This window comes from Vipera berus (assembly GCF_964194415.1).
Source record: "Vipera berus genome assembly, chromosome: 3".
NCBI lineage: Eukaryota > Metazoa > Chordata > Lepidosauria > Squamata > Viperidae > Vipera > Vipera berus.
The window spans coordinates 43,576,053-43,596,327 of NC_138204.1; the positions used below are offsets into that span (position 1 = coordinate 43,576,053).

General features: G+C 39.5%; 1 protein-coding gene across 1 annotated transcript in view; it reads right to left on the reverse strand.

The window, feature by feature from the left end:
- Nucleotides 1–1,846: 1,846 nt before the first annotated feature.
- The window catches only part of MAPKAPK2 (MAPK activated protein kinase 2), a 73,919-nt gene continuing 55,490 nt past the window's right edge, over nt 1,847–20,275 (reverse strand). The window contains exons 4-10 of the mRNA XM_081324497.1: nt 16,431–16,510; nt 15,443–15,569; nt 12,744–12,819; nt 9,632–9,756; nt 5,177–5,262; nt 4,682–4,762; nt 1,847–3,678 (exon numbers count right to left, since the gene is read on the reverse strand). Of these exons, the coding sequence (XP_081180623.1) occupies nt 3,535–3,678; nt 4,682–4,762; nt 5,177–5,262; nt 9,632–9,756; nt 12,744–12,819; nt 15,443–15,569; nt 16,431–16,510 (719 nt within the window). The 3' untranslated portion in view covers nt 1,847–3,534. The remainder of the gene's footprint in view (nt 3,679–4,681; nt 4,763–5,176; nt 5,263–9,631; nt 9,757–12,743; nt 12,820–15,442; nt 15,570–16,430; nt 16,511–20,275) is intronic.

Consider the following 20,275-nt stretch of genomic DNA (forward strand, 5'->3'; position numbering starts at 1 on the left):
GTACAGAATCCTTGGGCAGTATTCCCTTTAACTTCTGGATAGAAGGATGACATTTTTCCCAATATAATGAAAAATTGAAATGCCTCTTAACATAAGAACCCAACCATTCAAAAACTATATACTAGAGAACAGAGATGCAAGCAGGAAGGAGCAAAGCCCAGGTGGATGAGATTAAATCTCATCAAACTGGGGAAAAAATCAAAAGCACTGGCCAATTATTTTTTTAAAAAAAAATTCTCAAAAAATACAGGTCATAAATTTGTGTGAATGGATCTGGATTGTTTTTTATGTTCCTTATATTACTGTTGTTCCCAACAATGACTATATGAAGTTTTGCACATTCGGCAAACTGCCAAAAGTTTACAAGCATCACTAAGAGGAACAAATGTTTAAAAATGCTCCTATAGTTTTTTGGATCTCACATTTTTCTACAAAGCAAGGAAACCACTAAAACATCTTGCATGACTGAAATAATGAGTTTTCTCTGGTTCTCTGGGATATGCTGAGATCCACGTTTTCACATCCTTTTTATTTAACCCAGGGCTTCTTAAATGACAATTCATTCCAAATGTCAAATTCTTATTTGAAACATTGACTCAACAGCAAAGAAGACATGTTGTGTTTCCACCATTGTTAACTTTCACATAATTTTGTGCTCATACAAATAGCAATGTTGCCAAAGCCAACAGTTCAGTTCACAGGACTTAGTCAAAATGAAAGATATCTGACACCTTCCCATTCTGTTTGTTTCTCACCCTGCCCCACCACAATCAAAACCTATTAGCCAAAAACACTGGAAATAAAAATGCTGCATGTGATATCACACAGAAACTGCCCAGCCTAACCCAGAAATTAAGACACTCATTTGAAAAAGTCCAACATTCATTCGCTTCTGAACAGTGATAACTCCAAATTTAAACAATTGGCTCCGTCTAGAGGAAACTAGAAGAAACATATTTCCAGAAATTAAGACACTCATTTGAAAAGGTCCAACATTCATTCACTTTCTGAACAGTAATAGCTCCAAATTTAAACAATTGGCTCCATCTAGAGGAAATATTCAGCCAAACTGAAGAGCTGCTTCCTACAGAGAATTGTATTTCCAATATTTTGTCAAACTCTAGTTATCAGACGTGCTGTTAGGATTCCAGCTGAATATAGCAATCAAATGTTAATATTTCATGTGGGTTACCCAAAAATTAAGTTTCTTAGATACCATAGGCTAATTTGGAGCACTGTATTGAAATTAGATAAAACTTAAAAACAGGACGTGGATAAGTATCTGTGAAAATGTATTGATAATTGTTCTAACTGTCTCTGTTACAACCAGAAATGTATTAATTTGATTTTGATATTATGATTAAGGGAATTGGAGAGGGAATCTTTATTGATCTATCCTGACCTATGTACAAAAAGATTTTGTTATTGTTCAAGCTTTGTGTGTGTGTGTGTGTGTGTGTTTGTGTGTGTGTGTGTGTGTCAGTGTATTACTTGGCAGATTAAGGGATTTTATTTTTTGCATCACCAAAACCAACAATGAATGTGTCTGTGACTACTGAAGGACAGGCCACCAAAATCCTTTGCTATTCTGTCCAATGAGACCCAGGCTCTTATCTGGGAAACTCACAAGAGATGATAGGATTTTCTTTTAAATAGGCTTGGACGGAACTAGAGATACAGGAGCTGTGCTGGAAATTTTTATATGTGCAAAAGCATGCAAATATGTTGATAACAATAAAGCTTCTTCTCAGGTGGCATGTAATTCTCATAGCAGAAACTGTCCAGTCAGTCTGGTGTGCAAGGCAACAATTAACACACATAAACACAAAAGCAAACACTGATGTATTAGGTGTCTTTAATCCAAAATGAGGGAAAGCAGGAAAGCAGACCAAATCCTCTTGTTAGCAATAAGACACCAAAACAAACTGAACATTTTTTTTTACAAATTAAAGTTCCTTACAGTATCTAAAATGTCACTAAAAACTAAAGTTTTCTTTTCAAATTTAAAGGAAAGCAAGTATGTGTGCTTAAAAAATAAAATAAAATACCAATAAAACAAATGTGGTAAAAGATATCCATTTATGGTAGGATATATTGGGGGGGGGGAACAGAAAAATTGACCATCAGGAAAATGAGGCAAACTTGTATACAAAGATTTTCCCCTCCATGAAATATTCGTAAGAATCAGAAGAACTCTCAATTTTAAATAAATGTGCCCAAGAAAAAAAAGATAATACCAGATGAAGTTTGCAAACCTTGTAGATATATCCCGTCTTATTCAAAATAAAATTGTGGCCCTTTGGTTTTCTAAACAGAACTCACACCATCATCATCACATATTTGTGCCATGTGGCCAACTACTAACTACAAAAGTTCAGGGATTCATCCAACAAAAAAGCTAATTTTTGTTGTATCTCTCGTTTTACATCATTATAGCAGGGGCAGACTCCACCCTACGTGAACCTATCTGAAGCTTCCATGCGGTCCCTTTCTCAAATGTAAGCAGACAGTCCCAAGAGTTGTGGGTTCCTAGTAATTTTATCTTTTTTGTGTTTCTGAAAAAAGGGACCACCATGAGCAGCTATAAAATGCAACAGCATGAGATCTTTTAAAATAGATTCAGTTGTAACACTGAATGAGATGATGGTGGAAACTGGGCAACAAGACATATTTTGGTATACGTGCTCCAGGATCAGCTAATGAAAGAGATCAGTTAACCAGAAAGCATCTTCTTTCTGTCATGCCACCTAAATACCCTGAGATCATAATTGATTTCTGAGTGCATCATGGATCCCACCATTATCCCTCAGAAATTCAAGTTAAATTACAAAAAGTGGGGACTTCCTCCTTCTACTAACCATCCTACTACAGCATTATATTTGATCTACTAAATCACAAGCAAAGGGGAAATAATCCTGTGCATACCAGTGAGTGACAGAAAGAGAGAAGGCTTCCAGTTTAAGAGGGTATCTTACACTGGGACATTTGATGAATAACTTTTAAGATTACAAACTGAAGTCTTTACAAGGTGCAAGAACAACAGAACAGTTCTTGTTAAATGAAGACAAAAAAATCAACAATGCCTGTTTCAGATGGCATTTCTTCAATGGCCCAGAAGCTCTTTTGAAACAAACCAAAAGCCTTTATCTTTAAACAAAACAAAACACCATAATACTTTGCACAAGACTCTGTTGGGATTTCAACTCTACAGTAATTTTAAATACATATATAAATTTCAGTGTTTCTGGGGGACAGGGGATTACCAGGGCAGATTTTACCAATAAAAATCCAATTATCAGAATATTTTTCCTATTGGACCATAAAAAAATTAAAAATAATAGCAGGTTGTATTCGTACAGCAGCTGTCTCCTGCCTCATCCTAGAAATGTCAGAAACATGAAGGGCAAGTAATTAGTCTGATATAAAGAACTGAATTCCACATGTTTGATAAGACAATCTTGTTTCCAATTTGTTTAAAAAATATATAGGTATCATTATTGCTTTCACAACCATGAGCTTGGCTCTACTGAATTCTCAGTGAGGGAGATCCGGAGTTTCAGAAGTGTTTGCTTTCTTCCGCCTCTTCATGAGCAATGGGTTAGAGGAGTCTTCAATTTTCTTTATTTTAATCTGTTCATAATCTACCCTCATAGTGGCCAAGGCACTTGTCATCTCCTCCTAAATTGGGGGTAGACAGGAAACAAAATTGCAGGAGATTAACAACAGATAAATGAAGCCACAGCAAATTTAGAAAAGGTGCTAGAGGTCTCATAAAAATAAATCAGCATGCATTCACCTCTCTAGAAATCCCCACTCTTTATCTTTTGGGGCCACACATGGAAAACTGCAATTTTCAGTGTTGGCTTTTTAGAATATTATTGCCTCTATTTCAAATTGGCATGGGTCCGGATTACCTTAGGGAGCACCTGCTACCAGCATCAGTCTCCCATCATCCTGTGTGCGCCCACAGGGAGGGCCTCCTTAGGGTTCCGCCGGTTAGAGATTGCCGGCGGGTGATTCCCAGGGGGAGGGCGTTCTCTGTGAGTGTGCCAGCCCTTTGGAACGAACTGCCAATGGAGCTTCGGACTGCCCCCGACCTTCGCTCTTTTCACCGGGACTTAAAAACCTGGTTGTTCGAATTGTCTGGCCTGGACTGAGGGATCTTAAATTTTGAAGTATTTAATTAAATTATATTAAATTAATTTTAAAATTTTAATTTTATTGTTATTAGGAATTGTGGGCCTGTACTAATTTAATTCCATTTTATTCTTTTTTGTACTGTTTTAATTGCCCTGTGAACCGCCCTGAGTCCTTCGGGAATAGGGCGGTATATAAATTCAACTAATAAATAAATAAATTAAATATCTTCAAATAACTTTTACCTGCCTTTCCCTGCTATATTTTATTCTAACTGTACAGCAAGACATAGGTTAAATTCTCAATAATAGCTGGTACCAAACATTTATAAAAATGTGGGTCTTCTGCAGATTCAGCCAGGACCTCTTTGATCAATCTTTTAACAGATTAAAATTTTTCTAGTATAAGACTGAAATACACGGGGGGGAGGTATCCTTCATTTAGTACTTTGTCTATGCATACTCTTTATCATTACAGCATATGGATATAAATAAATTTAATAATAATAAATAAAATATATGACATGTAGAATGTAGGAACTTACCTTGACATCCTCCCAAAGGTCTTTCTCTTCTTTCAAAACTCTACTAGTATGCAGAGGTGTCTGTGGCACTTGCATTGATTGCTATGGAGAGAAAAGAAAGAGAAAATTAGTATATTCTAATCCTTGGTGGAGCAGTGGGCTAATGCCTCCTTAAGTAACACCAGCTGCCTGCAATTAGTGCAGGTTCGCATCCCACCAGGCTCAAGGTTGACTCAGCCTTCCATCCTTCCGAGGTAGGTAAAATGAGGACCCAGATTGTTGGGGGCAATAAGCTGACTTTGTAATAATGCCGCTTGGGGGGGGGGCGAAAGCCCTAATAAGCAGGCATATACATAGAATGAAGGCTATTGCTAAGCACATTGGTTTGTGCTTAAAATTGTAAGCCGCCCTGAGTCTTCAAAGAAGGGCGGGATATAAATGGGATTAAAAAAAATTCTCAGATGTTCCTAGATTAGACAGCAAATATCTACCTCTAATAAATAACTGAGCTCTTACCATGATCCATGGATGATTCATGAATTCTGTTATAGTCATCCGCTGGGTAGGATCTGTTTTCAGCAAATTTCGAATCAATTGTTTAACTGAAGGAAGAAAACACCAGATATATCAATACAATGTGCATTATGTTTTCTCATACGCATGATATGATGATGGTGAGGGCAAAATTTTCTCCTTTAGTCCAAGAGATATAGCGCTGCAACTTCATCTGCCACTGCTCTCAAACTGGTCTATCTAAGCATATCAGCACAGTAAATCTGTTGTTGTTAGCTGCGAAGTCGTGTCCGACTCATCGCGACCCTATGGACAACATTCCTCCAGGCCTTCCTGTCTTCTACCATCTTCTGGAGTTCATTTAAGCTCACGCCTACTGCTTCAGTGACTCCATCCAGCCACCTCATCCTCTGTCGTCCCCTTCTTCTATTGCCCTCGATCTTTCCCAGCATTAGGCTCTTCTCCAGTGAGTCCTTCCTTCTCATTAGGTGGCCAAAGTATTTGAGTTTTAGCTTCAGGATCTGGCCTTCTAAAGAGCAGTCAGGATTGATCTCCTCTAGGACTGACCGGTTTGATCGCCTTGCAGTCCAAGGGACTCGCAGGAGTCTTCTCCAGCACCACAGTTCAAAGGCCTCAATTCTTTGGCGCTCAGCCTTTCTTATGGTCCAACTTTCACTGCCATACATTGCAACTGGGAAGACCATAGCCTTGACTATACGCACTTTTGTTGACAGGGTGATGTCTCTGCTTTTTAGTGTGCTGTCTAGATTTGCCATGGCTTTCCTCCCGAGGAGCAAGCGTCTTTTAATTTCTTGGCTACAGTCCCCATCTGCAGTGATCTTGGAGCCCAGGAAAACAAAATCTGTCACTACCTCCATTTCTTCCCCATCTATTTGCCATGAATTGAGAGGGCCAGATGCCATGATCTTGGTTTTCTTAATATTAAGTTTCAACCCAAGTTTTGCACTCTCCTTCTTCACCCGCAACAACAGGCTCTTTAGTTCTTCTTCACTTTCTGCCATTAGAGTGGTATCATCTGCGTATCTTAGGTTGTTGATATTTCTTCCAGCAATCTTAATTCCAACTTTTGATTCATCTAGCCCTGCCTTTCTCATGATGTGCTCTGCATATAAGTTAAATAGGCAGGGCGACAGTATACAGCCTTGCCGGACTCCTTTCCCAATTTTGAACCAATCAGTGGTTCCGTGTCCAGTTCTCACTGTTGCTTCTTGACCCGCATATAAGTTTCTCAAGAGACAAATAAGATGGTCTGGTACTCCCATCTCTTTAAGAACTTGCCACAGTTTGTTATGATCCACACAATCAAAGGCTTTAGCATAGTCAATGAAGCAGAAGTAGATGTTTTTTTGGAACTCCCTAGCTTTCTCCATGATCCAGCGTATGTTGGCTATTTGATCTCTAGTTCCTCTGCCTCTTCGAAATCCTGCCTGCACTTCTGGTAGTTCTCGATCCACATACTGCTGAAGTCTAGCTTGTAGGATTTTAAGCATGACTTTACTAGCATGAGAAATGAGTGCAATGGTGCGATAGTTTGAACATTCTTTGGCACTGCCTTTCTTTGGAATTGGAATGTAAACTGATCTTTTCCAATCCTGTGGCCACTGCTGAGTTTTCCAAATTTGCTGGCAAATTGAGTGTAGCACTTTTACTGCACTGTCTTTTAAGATTTTGAATAGCTCAGCTGGAATACTGTCACCTCCACTAGCTTTGTTGTTGCTCAGCTTTTCTAAGGCCCACTTCACTTCACATTCTAGGATGTCTGGCTCGAGGTCAGTGACCACCTCATTGTGATTATCTGGGACGTTAAGCTCATTCTTGTATAGTTCTTCTGTGTAATTTTGCCACCTCTTCTTAATCTCTTCTGCCTCTGTTAGGTCCCTGCCATTTTGGTCCTTTATCATGCCCATTTTTGCATGGAATGTTCCCTTCATCTCTCCAATTTTCTTGAAAAGATCTCTGGTCCTCCCTATTCTATTGTTTTCTTCTATTTCTTTGCACTGTTCATTTAAGAAGGCATTCTTATCTCTTCTAGCTATTCTCTGGAATTCTGCATTCAATTGGGCATATCTATGTTTTTCTCCCTTGCCTTTCGCTTTCCTCCTTTCCTCAGCTATTTGCAAAGCTTCCTCAGACAGCCATTTTGCTTTCTTGCATTTCTTTTTCTTTGGGATGGTTTTGGTTGCTACCTGTTGTACAATGTCGCGAACCTCTGTCCATAGTTCTTCAGGCACTCTGTCTATCAGATCTAATTCCTTAAATCTATTTGTCGCCTCTACTGTATATTCAACAGGGATATGATTTAATTCATACCTGACTGGCCTAGTGCTTTTCCCTACTTTCTTCAGTTTAAGCCTAAACTTTGCAAGGAGAAGCTCATGGTCTGAGCCACAGTCAGCTCCTGGTCTTGTTTTTACCGACTGTATAGAGCTTCTCCATCTTTGGCTGCAGAGCATATAGTCAATCTGATTTCTGTGTTGACCATCTGGTGATGTCCATGTGTAGAGCCGTCTCTTGGGTTGTTGGAAAAGAGTGTTTGCTATGACCATCGTATTCTCTTGACAAAATTCTATCAGCCTGTGCCCTGCTTCATTTTGTACTCCAAGGCCAAACTTGCCTGTTATTCCAGTTATCTTTTGGCTTCCTACTTTAGCATTCCAATCCCCCATGATGATAAGGACATCATTTTTTGGTGTTAGTTCTATAAGGTGCTGTAGGGCTTCATAGAACCGGTCAATTTCATCCTCTTCAGCACTGGTGGTTGGGGCATAGACTTGGACTACTGTGATATTGAATGGTTTCCCTTGGATTCGAACTGAGATCATTCTGTCATTTTGAGGATTGTATCCCAGTATTGATTTTCCTACTCTTTTATTGACTATGAAGGCTACTCCATTTCTTCTGAGGGATTCTTGCCCGCAGTAGTATACCTGATGGTCATCTGAATTAAATTCACCCATTCCTGTCCATTTTAGTTCGCTGATACCTAAGATGTCGATGTTCAGTCTTGTCATCTCTTGTTTGACCACGTCCAGCTTTCCTTGATTCATGGATCTTACATTCCAGGTTCCTATGGAGAAAAAATCTTTACAGCATCGGACTTTCCTTTCACCACCAGACACATCCACAGCTGAGCGTCCTTTCGGCTTTGGCCCAGTCGCTTCATTCTTTCTGGCGCTACTAGTACTAGCCCTCTGCTCTTCCCCAGTAGCATATTGGACGCCTTCCGACCTGAGGGGCTCATCTTCCAGCGTCATATCGTTTTGCCTTTTGGTACTGTCCATAGGGTTTTCATGGCAAAGATACTGGAGTGGTTTGCCATTTCCTTCTCCAGTGGATCACGTTTTGTCAGAACTCTCAGCTATGACCTGTCCGTCTTGGGTGGCCCTGCACGGCATAGCTCATGGCTTCATTGAATTATGCAAGCCCCTTCGCCACGACAAGGCAGTAATCCATGAAGGGGACAGTAAATCTAGTACAAGCCAATTCCCCCAAGTGTGGCACCTTCCAGATATGATGGATTTGAACTTCCGTTATCTTTTCCAAATCGCTGGCCAAAAATAATGAGAAGTACAATCTAATACATCTGGAAAAGCCATGACAGTATATTTCGTCAACATGTGAAATGACTTTCATTAAAGAAAGTATTGGAAACACTATAGTGAGTGCTGAAAATTACAGATACATGAAAAAAAGATAGTGGAACTTTTAAAGTCTGCTTTCTTAAAAACTCATACTCCTTATGAACTCTCATTCAAAATGCTTCTAGTAATATGTTCTTCTCCAGCTGATTCTACATAGCAGAAGCTGAAGAGAAATCTACCAACATCTCTTCTTCATTTAAGAACAGAGTATAAGAATGAATACAAAACTCACAAAACAGTTCTCTGGCCAGGTTGTGGAATAACTTTAAGTTTTCAAACATAGAAAACTATACAATTTCTCCTAAGACCCTTTATTCTTGTCTTATTCATATTTAAGCATGGGTTTGAAACCCATTAGGGATGCGGTGGCTCAGTGGGTTAGGACACTGAGCTAGTCAATCAGAAGGTCGGCAGTTTGGTGGGTCGAATCCCAAGTGCCGCGTAACAGAGTGAGCACCTGTTACTCGTCCCAGTTTCTGCCAGCCTAGCAGTTCGAAAGCATGTAAAAATGCAAGTAGAAAAATAGGGACCACTACGGTAGGAAGGTAACAGCGTTCTGTGCACCTTTGGCGTCTAGTCATGCCGGCCACATGACCACAGAGACGTCCTCGGACAAGTGCTGGCTCTTCGGCTTTGAAACGGAGATGAGCACCGGCCACTAGAGTCGGACATGACTAGCACGCATGTGCAGGGGAACCTTTACCTTTTTTACCTTGAAACCCATTAATCTCACTCATTTCTTTTTCTGTTTGTTTTCCAAAACCAAACAATAGTTGAAGTTCATAATAACATTTACCTTCTTCTGATACTTCAGACCATTCTGGGTTTGGAAATTCATATTGACCCATCCTGATCCTTTTCTTCATCCCTGGAGAAATTGCCAAACCATGGTTCGAATAAAAAGGAGGGTAGCCACACAGTCTACACAAAATTGAGAAAGAAATTATTTTGCATTAGTCACTTTCTAAGGCAGTCCCACATAATATCTGTGAAATCAGTAGAGTGTGAATTACTATTGTCCAGTCATCCCTTCCAAGGGTTACTCATATAATGTTTGATGATAGAAGGTGTATACACTGAGTTCTCATGAAAGAAAAGAGTAAAGTGTCCTACCCCTCATGACCTCAAGACTACACTTAGAATGAGAGAGGCAGTGATATTAATCACTAGAGGAGCAGGAATAAGCTTTAATAATATACCGCTCCTTAATTTAGTAATCCTAATAAAGATTGTGCTGGGAAGATTAAATTCAAGAATAAATTCCCATAGGCACTCTCTTTACCAGCACTATCATGTTTCCAGTAGCTTGACAGTGTTTTTTCAGTTACCTCCCTTCTGAGACTGGACTCTCAACTGTTAACCAAACAGTGGATTAGTGAGCCAGAAGTAGCCTAATTGACCGTAATGGCAGCTATTTGCTATGGTAGGCTGCAGACAGTAGCCATCACTTCCTATTATCATTTTTTAAGTATTCACAGGAATATGTGTGTCCTTACCTGCCATACTGGCCCTTTACTTTTGTTTTGTTTGGGAAATACATTAATTCTGGAAAATTTACATGATGAGAAGGGATACCCGTTCTGGAATGAATGGCTTAGGTTACTGAAAGAAAGGGTCTTTTTTTCAGGGGGGGGGGGAGGAGAAAAAATAGTTAAATAATCTTGAGTTCTCATAGCATGTCCCCAGATTTTGGGATTGTGAAGGAAATTCAAGTATTATTTGTCCAGATGTGTGGCACAAGAAAGCAATAATTTGTATGACAGCATTAGCAATAACCTGGTTTAGATATTTTCAGTGTCCTGGTTTAGATATTTTCAGTGTTCTGAATTATGGGGCAGAATTTTATCACAGTCCTTGGCTATTAGAGTCAAGGGTCCATCAATATTGGCTCATCTACCAAAAGTAGAGACACCAGGACCCAATATCTCTTTCTTTGTTTTTGATCTTTTGTTCCTCAAAATCCAAGGGCAATTAACTGCTTTTCGCTCCTGCTATATTTCTAGCTCTTAAGAAGAAAGTATGGATTGTCCTCATTGCTCTCAGTTGTAGAAACTTGGCACAACTAGGAAAGAATTCCTGCCCCCCTCTCTGGCCCCAAAGGTGAATTATTTTTTTATAATAGTAATACTCAAATGACAAGACAAGGTATCTCTCTTCAGAGCTGACAGAGAAGTTTATGCTGGCTATTGGTTGCTAAGATATTTAGAAAACCTTTACAGCCCAGTATGGACATCATAAACTCTACCTCCACTTCCTCTTCACTTATTTGAAACTGGAGAGTAAAGCTGTATTTATTTTTATCTGTCTGTCTATAGGTAGTCCTTGAGTTACGAGTGTAATGGAACCCGCCATTCCACTCGTAACTCGAAAACTCATAGAGTGAATCTTTTATCTCAAACAAGATCACTTCCTTGCTCATTAAAACGCATACGGCTCGTTAAGCGAACATGAGGTATCTCAGGATGGGGAAGGCCATGGAGGGCCTAGTGATGGAACAGGTCCCCAAGGCCTCCCTGACACAGTAAGATACTGCATGCTTCCCCCTCCTTTCCTGCCACTCCAGACTCACCTGGAAAAGATCCGTCTCCTCTCTGCCGTGGTTCCTGCTGCAACCCGGATCTGAGGCCGGGGAAGCTTCTGCGCCCTCCCCCCGGTGGCCTGATCCAGGCTACGGAGGCCTTTTCCAGGCCGCTGCCGCTCAGATTTGAAGCCAGCAGCAGCCTGAAAAAGGCCTCTACAGCCCGGATTGGGCCATTGGGGGGGGCGCGGAAGCGTTCCCCAGCCTCAGATCTGGGGGCAGCGGCCTGGAAAAGGCCTCTGGAGCCTGGATCGGGCTGAGGGGGGTGCAGAAGCATTCCTCAGCCTTAGATCCAGGAGACTGCATCCTGGAAAAGGCCTCTGGAGCCTGGATCGGGCCATGGGGGATGTGCAGAAGCATTCCCTGGCCTCAGATCTGGGGCCAGCAGCCTGGAAAACGCCTCCAGAGCCCCAATCCAGCCTCCAGAGGCACGTGGAAGCATCCCCCAGCTTCAGTTCTGTTCTCTGTTGTAGAGAATAGAGGCCTATGAGATCATGTAACATGAGATCTCACCCCACTGATCTTGCGTGATCTTGTATTACTTTAGGCCTCTATTCCCTGTGAACACACTGATGAAGGCCTGGAGCAGCCAAGAAAGTGAAGAATCTCAATCTTTGTAGGGTGAGTATTGAAGGCCTGATGCCTAGGGAGACCCAGGGTGGGAGTGGGGAGGGAGGGAATAACCAGGGTGAATATTGCAAAACCACTATGGTTGCTCATAAGGGCGAACAACTACCGTGGTGCTGCAATATTCGTAACTTTGGGACTTGCTCGTAAGCACTAGGGGGTGCTCATCATGTAACTTTGAACAAGCATTAAGTGAACGCTCATAACTCTGGGATTACCTATGTTTTAGCATTTTCATATATGAACTTTAACTCAAAATGGTGCCTTGGTGACTAGGGGTAAAATATCAACCAATATGATATAAAACTGCTTAGAGATTTAAATGTCAAGATTAGCTTTTGGAATAAAGCTTATAAACATTGCTGATACCCTTGTACCCATGAATCACTGTTTTCTAGAATGGAACGTATAAGCAACAATACCAAGACATGCAATCTTTCCATTCTATCTTATAATTAGGCTCTATCACTATTTCCATTTTGACAGCCTGCTCACCCTCTTCCCGCCCGCAGATAAGCTGAACTTGTAAGCATATTCTGTGCATCACCTTTAGTGCTTACTGAAAATTATCTTGAACCGCATAACCGATTTTAAAAAGTTGATATACTGAAGGGCCTGTTTAGATTCAATAAAATCAAGAATATAGAGAACAGAAAATTCAAAGTAATTCCCAAGCAGAGTGCAAACAAGCCAAGCTACTTACAAGATATACATGATGACACCAAGGGACCACATATCACAGGATTTGTCATATTTCTCTGGACCTAGTACTTCTGGAGCTAAAGGGGAAGAGAAACAGAGATTTAACTGAATGTGAGTCTCTATTCTGCTGTGCCTCCAAGCTCTGAGGCAACATATGAGAAGCAGAGAAGACAGAGATCAGAGAGATGTATCACAAGGAAGCAGCCGCTATACTGCATGGGTGGTAATTATTTTTTCATCTATCAAATGTGAACAAGCATTTCTGCTTTGGTAGCTTAAAACAGTTCCCTGGCATGATGAGTAAATTCCTCCTCACAATAGAGAAGAGGGATGAGGTGGAAAGTCAAATACCAAAGGAGAAGGGATGGAAGGCTCGCAAGAACTTTCTATAACCAGAGTATCTGAGTATCTTTCACCATCTCACTATAGCTGACGCTAAAGAATAAGAAAGGAGGTGGGAATATTGGAGAATGTGTCAGTCCTTTACTTCCTCATGTGAGAGGATTTTTTTCCCTTGCCATCCATAGCTCTGAAATCTAGACACAAGCTCAAAACATCCATTTTGTTGAGACAATCAACGGTCAGCAGAAAATTACTACTTAACACAGCAATAGAGAACCAGGCTATGTTTTAAGAAGAAAAGGAGCATGCTAATTCTGAAGAAAAGGCTGATGTTATTAGGCCATTATGGCAGGTAAAAAGAGCAAAGTATGACATGGCAGGAAACTTAATGAAAGACATCTTTTATTTTAACAAGAGTATAGTATTCAGGCTATTACAAAAGAACAAATTGTCCCTTCATTTAGGAACTTATTACCCCTGGCACTGTGCCTGGAAAACCCTTGCTTCAGTATTTGCAATTTGGACACAATTTATCGGCACAAACTACGGTATCTGTTCAGTTCTCAGTTCCTGGGAAAGCTGACCTCACTGAGAGTGACTGATAAATACAATTTTAAAGTGTGACAGCAAAAGATCATTAAGGTCACAAAAAAGATTTAAAAGTTGCATAAGTCATTTTGAAACCGAGTTGGATGTCACTTTGCATACATTGTTTTAAAACTAAATCAGCAAGATGATTAAGATATTTCACATAATTTGTATATACAGGCATTGTCGGGTTTTTTTATATAGATTTAGAAACTTAACTTTTTTTCCTTAAGAAAGCAAGCTTGTTTTAATTGGAGATTGCGAAGTAGGATTTCTACATACTACTCTTATTGGGAGGCAAACATTTAAAAAATAATTAAATAGTCTTCCTAGGTGGAATAAACTAATTGAAAACCATCTTTTGGATATGCCAGCAAATCTGCTTCAAATCTGCACAAACAATTCATGTTGAAAACAGAAATGCAAACATCATAAGTATACTTGTTCACCCAATCAACTATCGGCAAAACTAAATAGATTAAATCTACTGATGGATTGTTTTTCCCATTTTTGCAGGAAAAAGGAAATATTTGGGTTTTGATTAGCACACTGGCAATCTCATTCCAAAATTAAGATGTACCCAGAATAAATAAGTAAGTGAAACATGGCAATAGTCAGATTTGATTTCATTCTGCTCACATTTAGATATGCTGAAATTAAAACTAAAGAGTATTACTTAACTTTTACTAATATTAATACATTCCATATATTTAATATGTTTATGTTTATAATGCCCTGGCAACTTTTGAAGCAACTACTTCCACAATTTTCAAGGCATGCAGAGATTTCTCACTGCCACCCAATGATTGTCTGGAGATTTACAATCCCAAATTTAGTAACCTTAGAAATAATGCATCAGATCCTATGAAGTGCTGCCTACCATTCTTGAACATTTTGATTCTTGTTCCATCCCAGCTATTTTCAGCATTCAACAACAATGTGCATGTCCTTCACTTGAACTTTACCATCATTTTCTCTCTAAAGCTACAAGATAGTCCTCGACTTCTAACCATTCATTTAGTGAATGACCCTCTTATGACCCTCTTTTACCGGTCTACTATAGAGAGCGTCCTCTCGTATGGTATTGTGGTTTGGTATGCTGGTCTGACAGCCGCGGACAGGAAAGTATTACAGAGGGTAGTGAGTACAGCACAAGACATTGTGGGCTGTCCCCTGACACCACTGGATGACATCGCCAGGGCTCGTTGCCTTGGAAGAGTGAGGAAGATTCTCAGGGATGACTCACACCCTGGACGGTATCTGTTTACTCTCCTACCATCCGGTAGGAGATATAGGAGTATAGCCAGCCGTACCAACAGGCTGAAAAATAGCTTTTATCCGTAGGCTGTTAGGCTTTTAAATGGGATATAATCTCTGTGAACTTATGCAGAATTGACTTGGGAGGCCGGTGTGTGGTGTAGTTGGTTCACATGGTGTGGTAGGATGGAGGGTTTGTTGTCACTGTGTGTTGGGGGGAGACAGCAAGGGGGGAGGCTCAGCTAATCTCAATGTACACATGTTGTACTTTGACAATAAAGGTTTATTTATTTATTTTATTTACCTTCCCACCGTAGTGGTCCCTATTTTTCTACTTGCATTTTTTACGTGCTTTCGAACTGCTAGGTTGGCAGAAGCTGGGACAAGTAACAGGTGCTCACTCTGTTACACGGCACTCAGGATTCGACCCGCCAGACTGCCGACCATTTGATCAACAAGCTCAGCGTCCAAACCCACTGAGCCACCGCGTCCCTATATAGTACGGTTACTTACCCACATAGTATGGTGTGTAGCATGGTGTAGCTAGAGAGTTATGTGTTGTGGTTTCTTTAGCAAAACCAAAGTCTGTAAGTTTTAATACAGCATTAGGCCTTTTTGAGGTATATAGAAGGTTTTCTGGCTACAAGACATAAAAAGATAAAGTCCTTAATCAAAAGCTATCTTCTATATCAACTTCTAAAACTTGCTCCAATCCTAGATTAAAAAAAAGCCCACCACATAAAAACATGCAATGCTATTTTCCTCTGTAATTTCATTCAAAATAATACCTATGATTTATTTATGTAATAATTTTATAGATCACCTCATATGCATGACTAAATCTGTAGTTGATTTCAGATCCTCTAAATCAACCCTTAAATTGTTCTTACTGTTTTACTCTGTTTATAACTGTTAGCCAACCTGCTAACATTATAAATAGAGTAAAATAAAGAACAACCATTTTTAAAAGAAACTAGAACATTAATTGCTTGACTTCATTTATATACTGTACACTCACAGTGAAGAGGCCAGCCCTCATCAGCTATTTAGCCATAACTAAAAAACCATTTAAATTAAGAAAAATAAGAACAATCAGTAAATGAAAACAGCAAGATTATAAATGAAAAACAGAAGACTATAACACAACAGCAAGCAAAAATATTGGGAGCAAGCTAAAATAGTTCAATGGATATGTTAAGAAAGGATTTTGCCTGATCCTACAAAGACATGAAATTAAATTAGATATGTCTTTCAAAAGACAATGCTGTATAAGCAAAGTGTCGCTGATAAAAAAAGCCCCAACCATGGTTGTAACCTGTTCATCATGCAAAGAGCCCCTTATCAGCTGCCACTAATTATTCAGTTTAAAACAAAAAAAAAATCACACAGTTGAAGCATACTGCATTAGATAAAGCCTCCTTTTGCTTGTGGGGATAAATAAATTTAAGAAAAAGCTTTTGAAATTATCAGTTATATTGTATATGTCTAAGATAATACATACCTTAACATCCCGGTGTGCAATGTTGATAGAGTGTAAATACTGGATGGCTTCTCCAATACTTTTCATTATTTCAGAAGCCTCTGAAGGAGATGAAAGAGAGGGAGGAGAGGGGAGGGGAACGGAGGGGAGGGGAGGGGGGGAGGGGAGGGAGGGAGGGAGGGAGGGAGAGAGAGATGGACCATTATTCTCAGGAACTAAACAGGCAAAAAATTCATATCCCAATTAAAGATCACAAGGACATTACATTTCTGTATTAGGTTAAGATTTAGAGCATAATCAAATGTAACAAGGCTACAACTTGCAAACTGTGCATTTATATTATATTTCTCTTTTCCCTTTTATAACATGGTTCTTCTTTCCTAATATTTTAAAATTACTTGTTTCCTAACTGTTGTTCACATCATAGGGTAGGATAGACTGCTTCTACCCAGTCTATGGGATTTGACCATGTCAAATTTAAACGGACTAATTTAGAGGATCTGAAATCAACTAGACATTTATATCTCATATAATACCATCCCACAGCTTATGTCTTCAATTCTATTTTAGGATACAAACCATGGTGTTCAGGCTAGAAAACTACTGTATGTTCAGCATTTGTCCAGAATCTCAATAATAATAGTAATTTTTTAAAAATCTAGTTTGAAATTGTTAAGCTGAAAGCTCTTCCATCCCATAGGTGAAGATGATGTTAAGGGAGACTTTGATGGACATTACTGGAGGAATGGAGCTGTTTTTAAAAAAGTCACTGACATTGCTATCTGTAAATAAAAAGGTAAGGTAAAGGTTCCCCCGCACATGCGTGCTAGTCGTTTCTGACTCTAGGGGCCGGTGCTCATCTCCGTTTCAAAGCTGAAGAGCCAGTGCTTGTCCAAGGACGTCTCCGTGGTCATGTGGCCGGCATGACTAGATGCCAAAGGCGCAGGGAACACTGTTACCTTCCCACCGTAGTGGTCCCTATTTTTCTACTTGCATTTTTACGTGCTTTCGAACTGCTAGGTTGGCAGAAGCTGGGACAAGTAACAGGCGCTCACTGTTATGTGGCACTCAGGATTCGAGCCGCCAAACTGCCAACCTTCTGATCGACAAGCTCAGCGTCCTAACCCACTGAGCCACCGCATCCCTATCTGTAAATAGGAGGGCACAATTCAAGACTAATAAAGGAGGGAATCTGAGGGAAATGGACTTTTAAGAAATATGAAGAAATATGTAATATAAATATAAATGCAGTTCTGTAAGGAAAGTGCTGGCATAGTAATTAGAATGCAATATTGCAGGCTAATTCTGCTGACTGCCAGAGTTCGATTCTCACCGACTCAAAGTTGATCCAGCCTTCCATCCTTCCAAGGACCCAGATTGTTGGGGGCAATATGCTGACTCTGTAAACTGCTTAGAAAGGGCTGTAAAGCACTGAAAAGCGGTATATAAGTCTAAGTCCTATTGGTATTGCTATTGCTATTCAAGCAACAGAATGACAAACTTTACCTCAAGCACCACCAAAAAGACTACATCAAATATATTATATAACAGGAAATCTAGATACAGATTATCAAAAAACCCACTGATTACTGATGTAATTATTGATGTAGATAGCTGCCCTGGTAAGATGTCACCTGAAGAATATACAAGACAATATTTATATAAGAAGCAGGTACTTAACTAATATGAAAAAATATCTGAGGAAATGTAAGAATAGATAAAAGATATAGTACTGTAAAAAAAATCTGAAAAATATTCATACAATTTCAAAGAGAAAATAATCTAAGTAGCTTTTAGATCAACAGATCAAGACAGAAGATTAAAGCCAGAAATCAAAGGAACACACAATAGTTGAAAGCAGAACTTTAACATCAAGCAAGAAAAGCCAAGCAAAAAAATCCACTTAAGAATGTCAAAATAAATATATATATATATTTCTTAATGGGAAGTATATATACTTAAAGTAGGATTTTCAAGACTGATGACAGATGAGAAGCCAGAGAAAAAGACTATAGGGAAATATTTTGTGGATGAGATTATAGAATAACAAAAATGAGCCTCTCTCTGAGGGAGATGGGTGGTTAAGAAATATGAAATTAAGAAAGAAAGAAAGAAAGAAAGAAAGAAAGAAAGAAAGAAAGAAAGAAAGAAAGAAAGAAAGAAAGAAAGAAAGAAAGAAAGAAAGAAAGAAAGAAAGAAAGAAAGAAAGAAAGAAAGACAGACTTATGGAGAGAGGAGATTTCAGTACACTCCCAACCAGAAAACAATGGACTGTCAAATATGAAAACATCAGGTGCAAATGAAACCTACTGGAAAAATAACAGTTAAACTCTATGCCAATAAATGTGGAACAAAATTGTGTGGCCCTGAGATTGGGAAAAAAGTGTTTGTGTGTGTGTGTGTCTGTGTAGAGAGAGAAAGAGGGAGAGGGAGGGAGGGAGGGAGGGAGGGAGGGAGGGAGGGAGAGAGAGAGAGAGAGAGAGAGAGAGAGAGAGAGAGAGAGAGAGAGAGAGAGAGAGAACAGAGACAAGTCAAATGAAGAGAAGTTTCACACAAGGCAGTGGGAAAGATAATTTAAAATAATTGATAATGAAAAATAATTTGAAGAGATTTCCTTCTTCTTTAATGATGCAACCTTTGGTTGTCTTTATCATGCCAGAATGTGGAATATACTAAAGCTGCTGGGTGAGTCCAAACACCTGATTATTACAATAAATGGAAAGCTGATTACAGGAACTGAATCTGCAGAAACGGTGTACTTCAGAGTAAAAACGATATGAAACAAGGATCTATATTGTCACCATATATTTTTAAGTTCTACACTTTGGGAAAGGGTAATTGCTGGAATCAAACTGGAGGCTAAAACTAACAGTCTGAGATGTGCAGAAAATATTTTATTAGCAGAAATTTAAAAAGACCAAAAAGACCTCATTATGAAAGTAAAAGTGTACAGTAAAAACAGATCAATGTTAAGTATTTAAAAAATGCTGTCAACAGGCATGCTCAATGAACTTACAGTTGGTGGTCAAGAAGTGAAGTAGATAGTTTTGTTTTCTTGGACTTAGATAAAGATGGGCAGAGCACTGGAGAGGTAAAGAGGAGATTAGTGCTATGGAGGAGGGACATAATAAACAGACAAAAACATGAAGGATTAGAATATGTCCATGATAATAAAGATCAGAATAATTAATGTTCCAATGATAATGGAAACCTGGGACACTGAAAAAGAGCAAGAAAAAGAAGATTGTGAAATTAGGAAAGTTTCAAAAGAGTGCCATGGACAGCAGAAAGAATCAATCAACCAACCAACCTAGAACAGTTACAGACTGACCACGCCTTTGAAAAGGTTATTATTATTATTAGTAGTAGTAGTATATGGATGGCATTGTTACATTAGCCAGGAGATTACAATGCTAATGCGGAATAGTAGTTTGGCTGCCAATTTACTAACTCTGCTGGGGTACATGCTTATGCGCTTCCCAAGATGTGCCACAGAAGGGCTTTGCACCCGAAAGAAAGACAAGCGGCTCTTCCTGCAATGTCATGCAAATCTCCTTCCCTCCATAAAGGCCGTCGCAACCAGGAAGGTTCAGAGCTGGCAAGAATCTGAATCCCTGTACAAAGCACCATCTCATTTCCTTAGCCAAGTGGTTCCTATTTATCTATTCACTCTGAACATGCTTTCGAACTACAGGTAGGCAGAAGTTGAGGCAAGTGATGGGAGTTCAACCCGGCACACAGTGCTAAGGCTCGAACCCCTGGAGCAAAGACCATCTCCAGGATCATTAAGCCACTGAGCCACTGTGCCTCCTTTGAAAAGATGATTAGCGACCAAAAAGTCTTATATTTTAGGCTAGAAAAAGCAA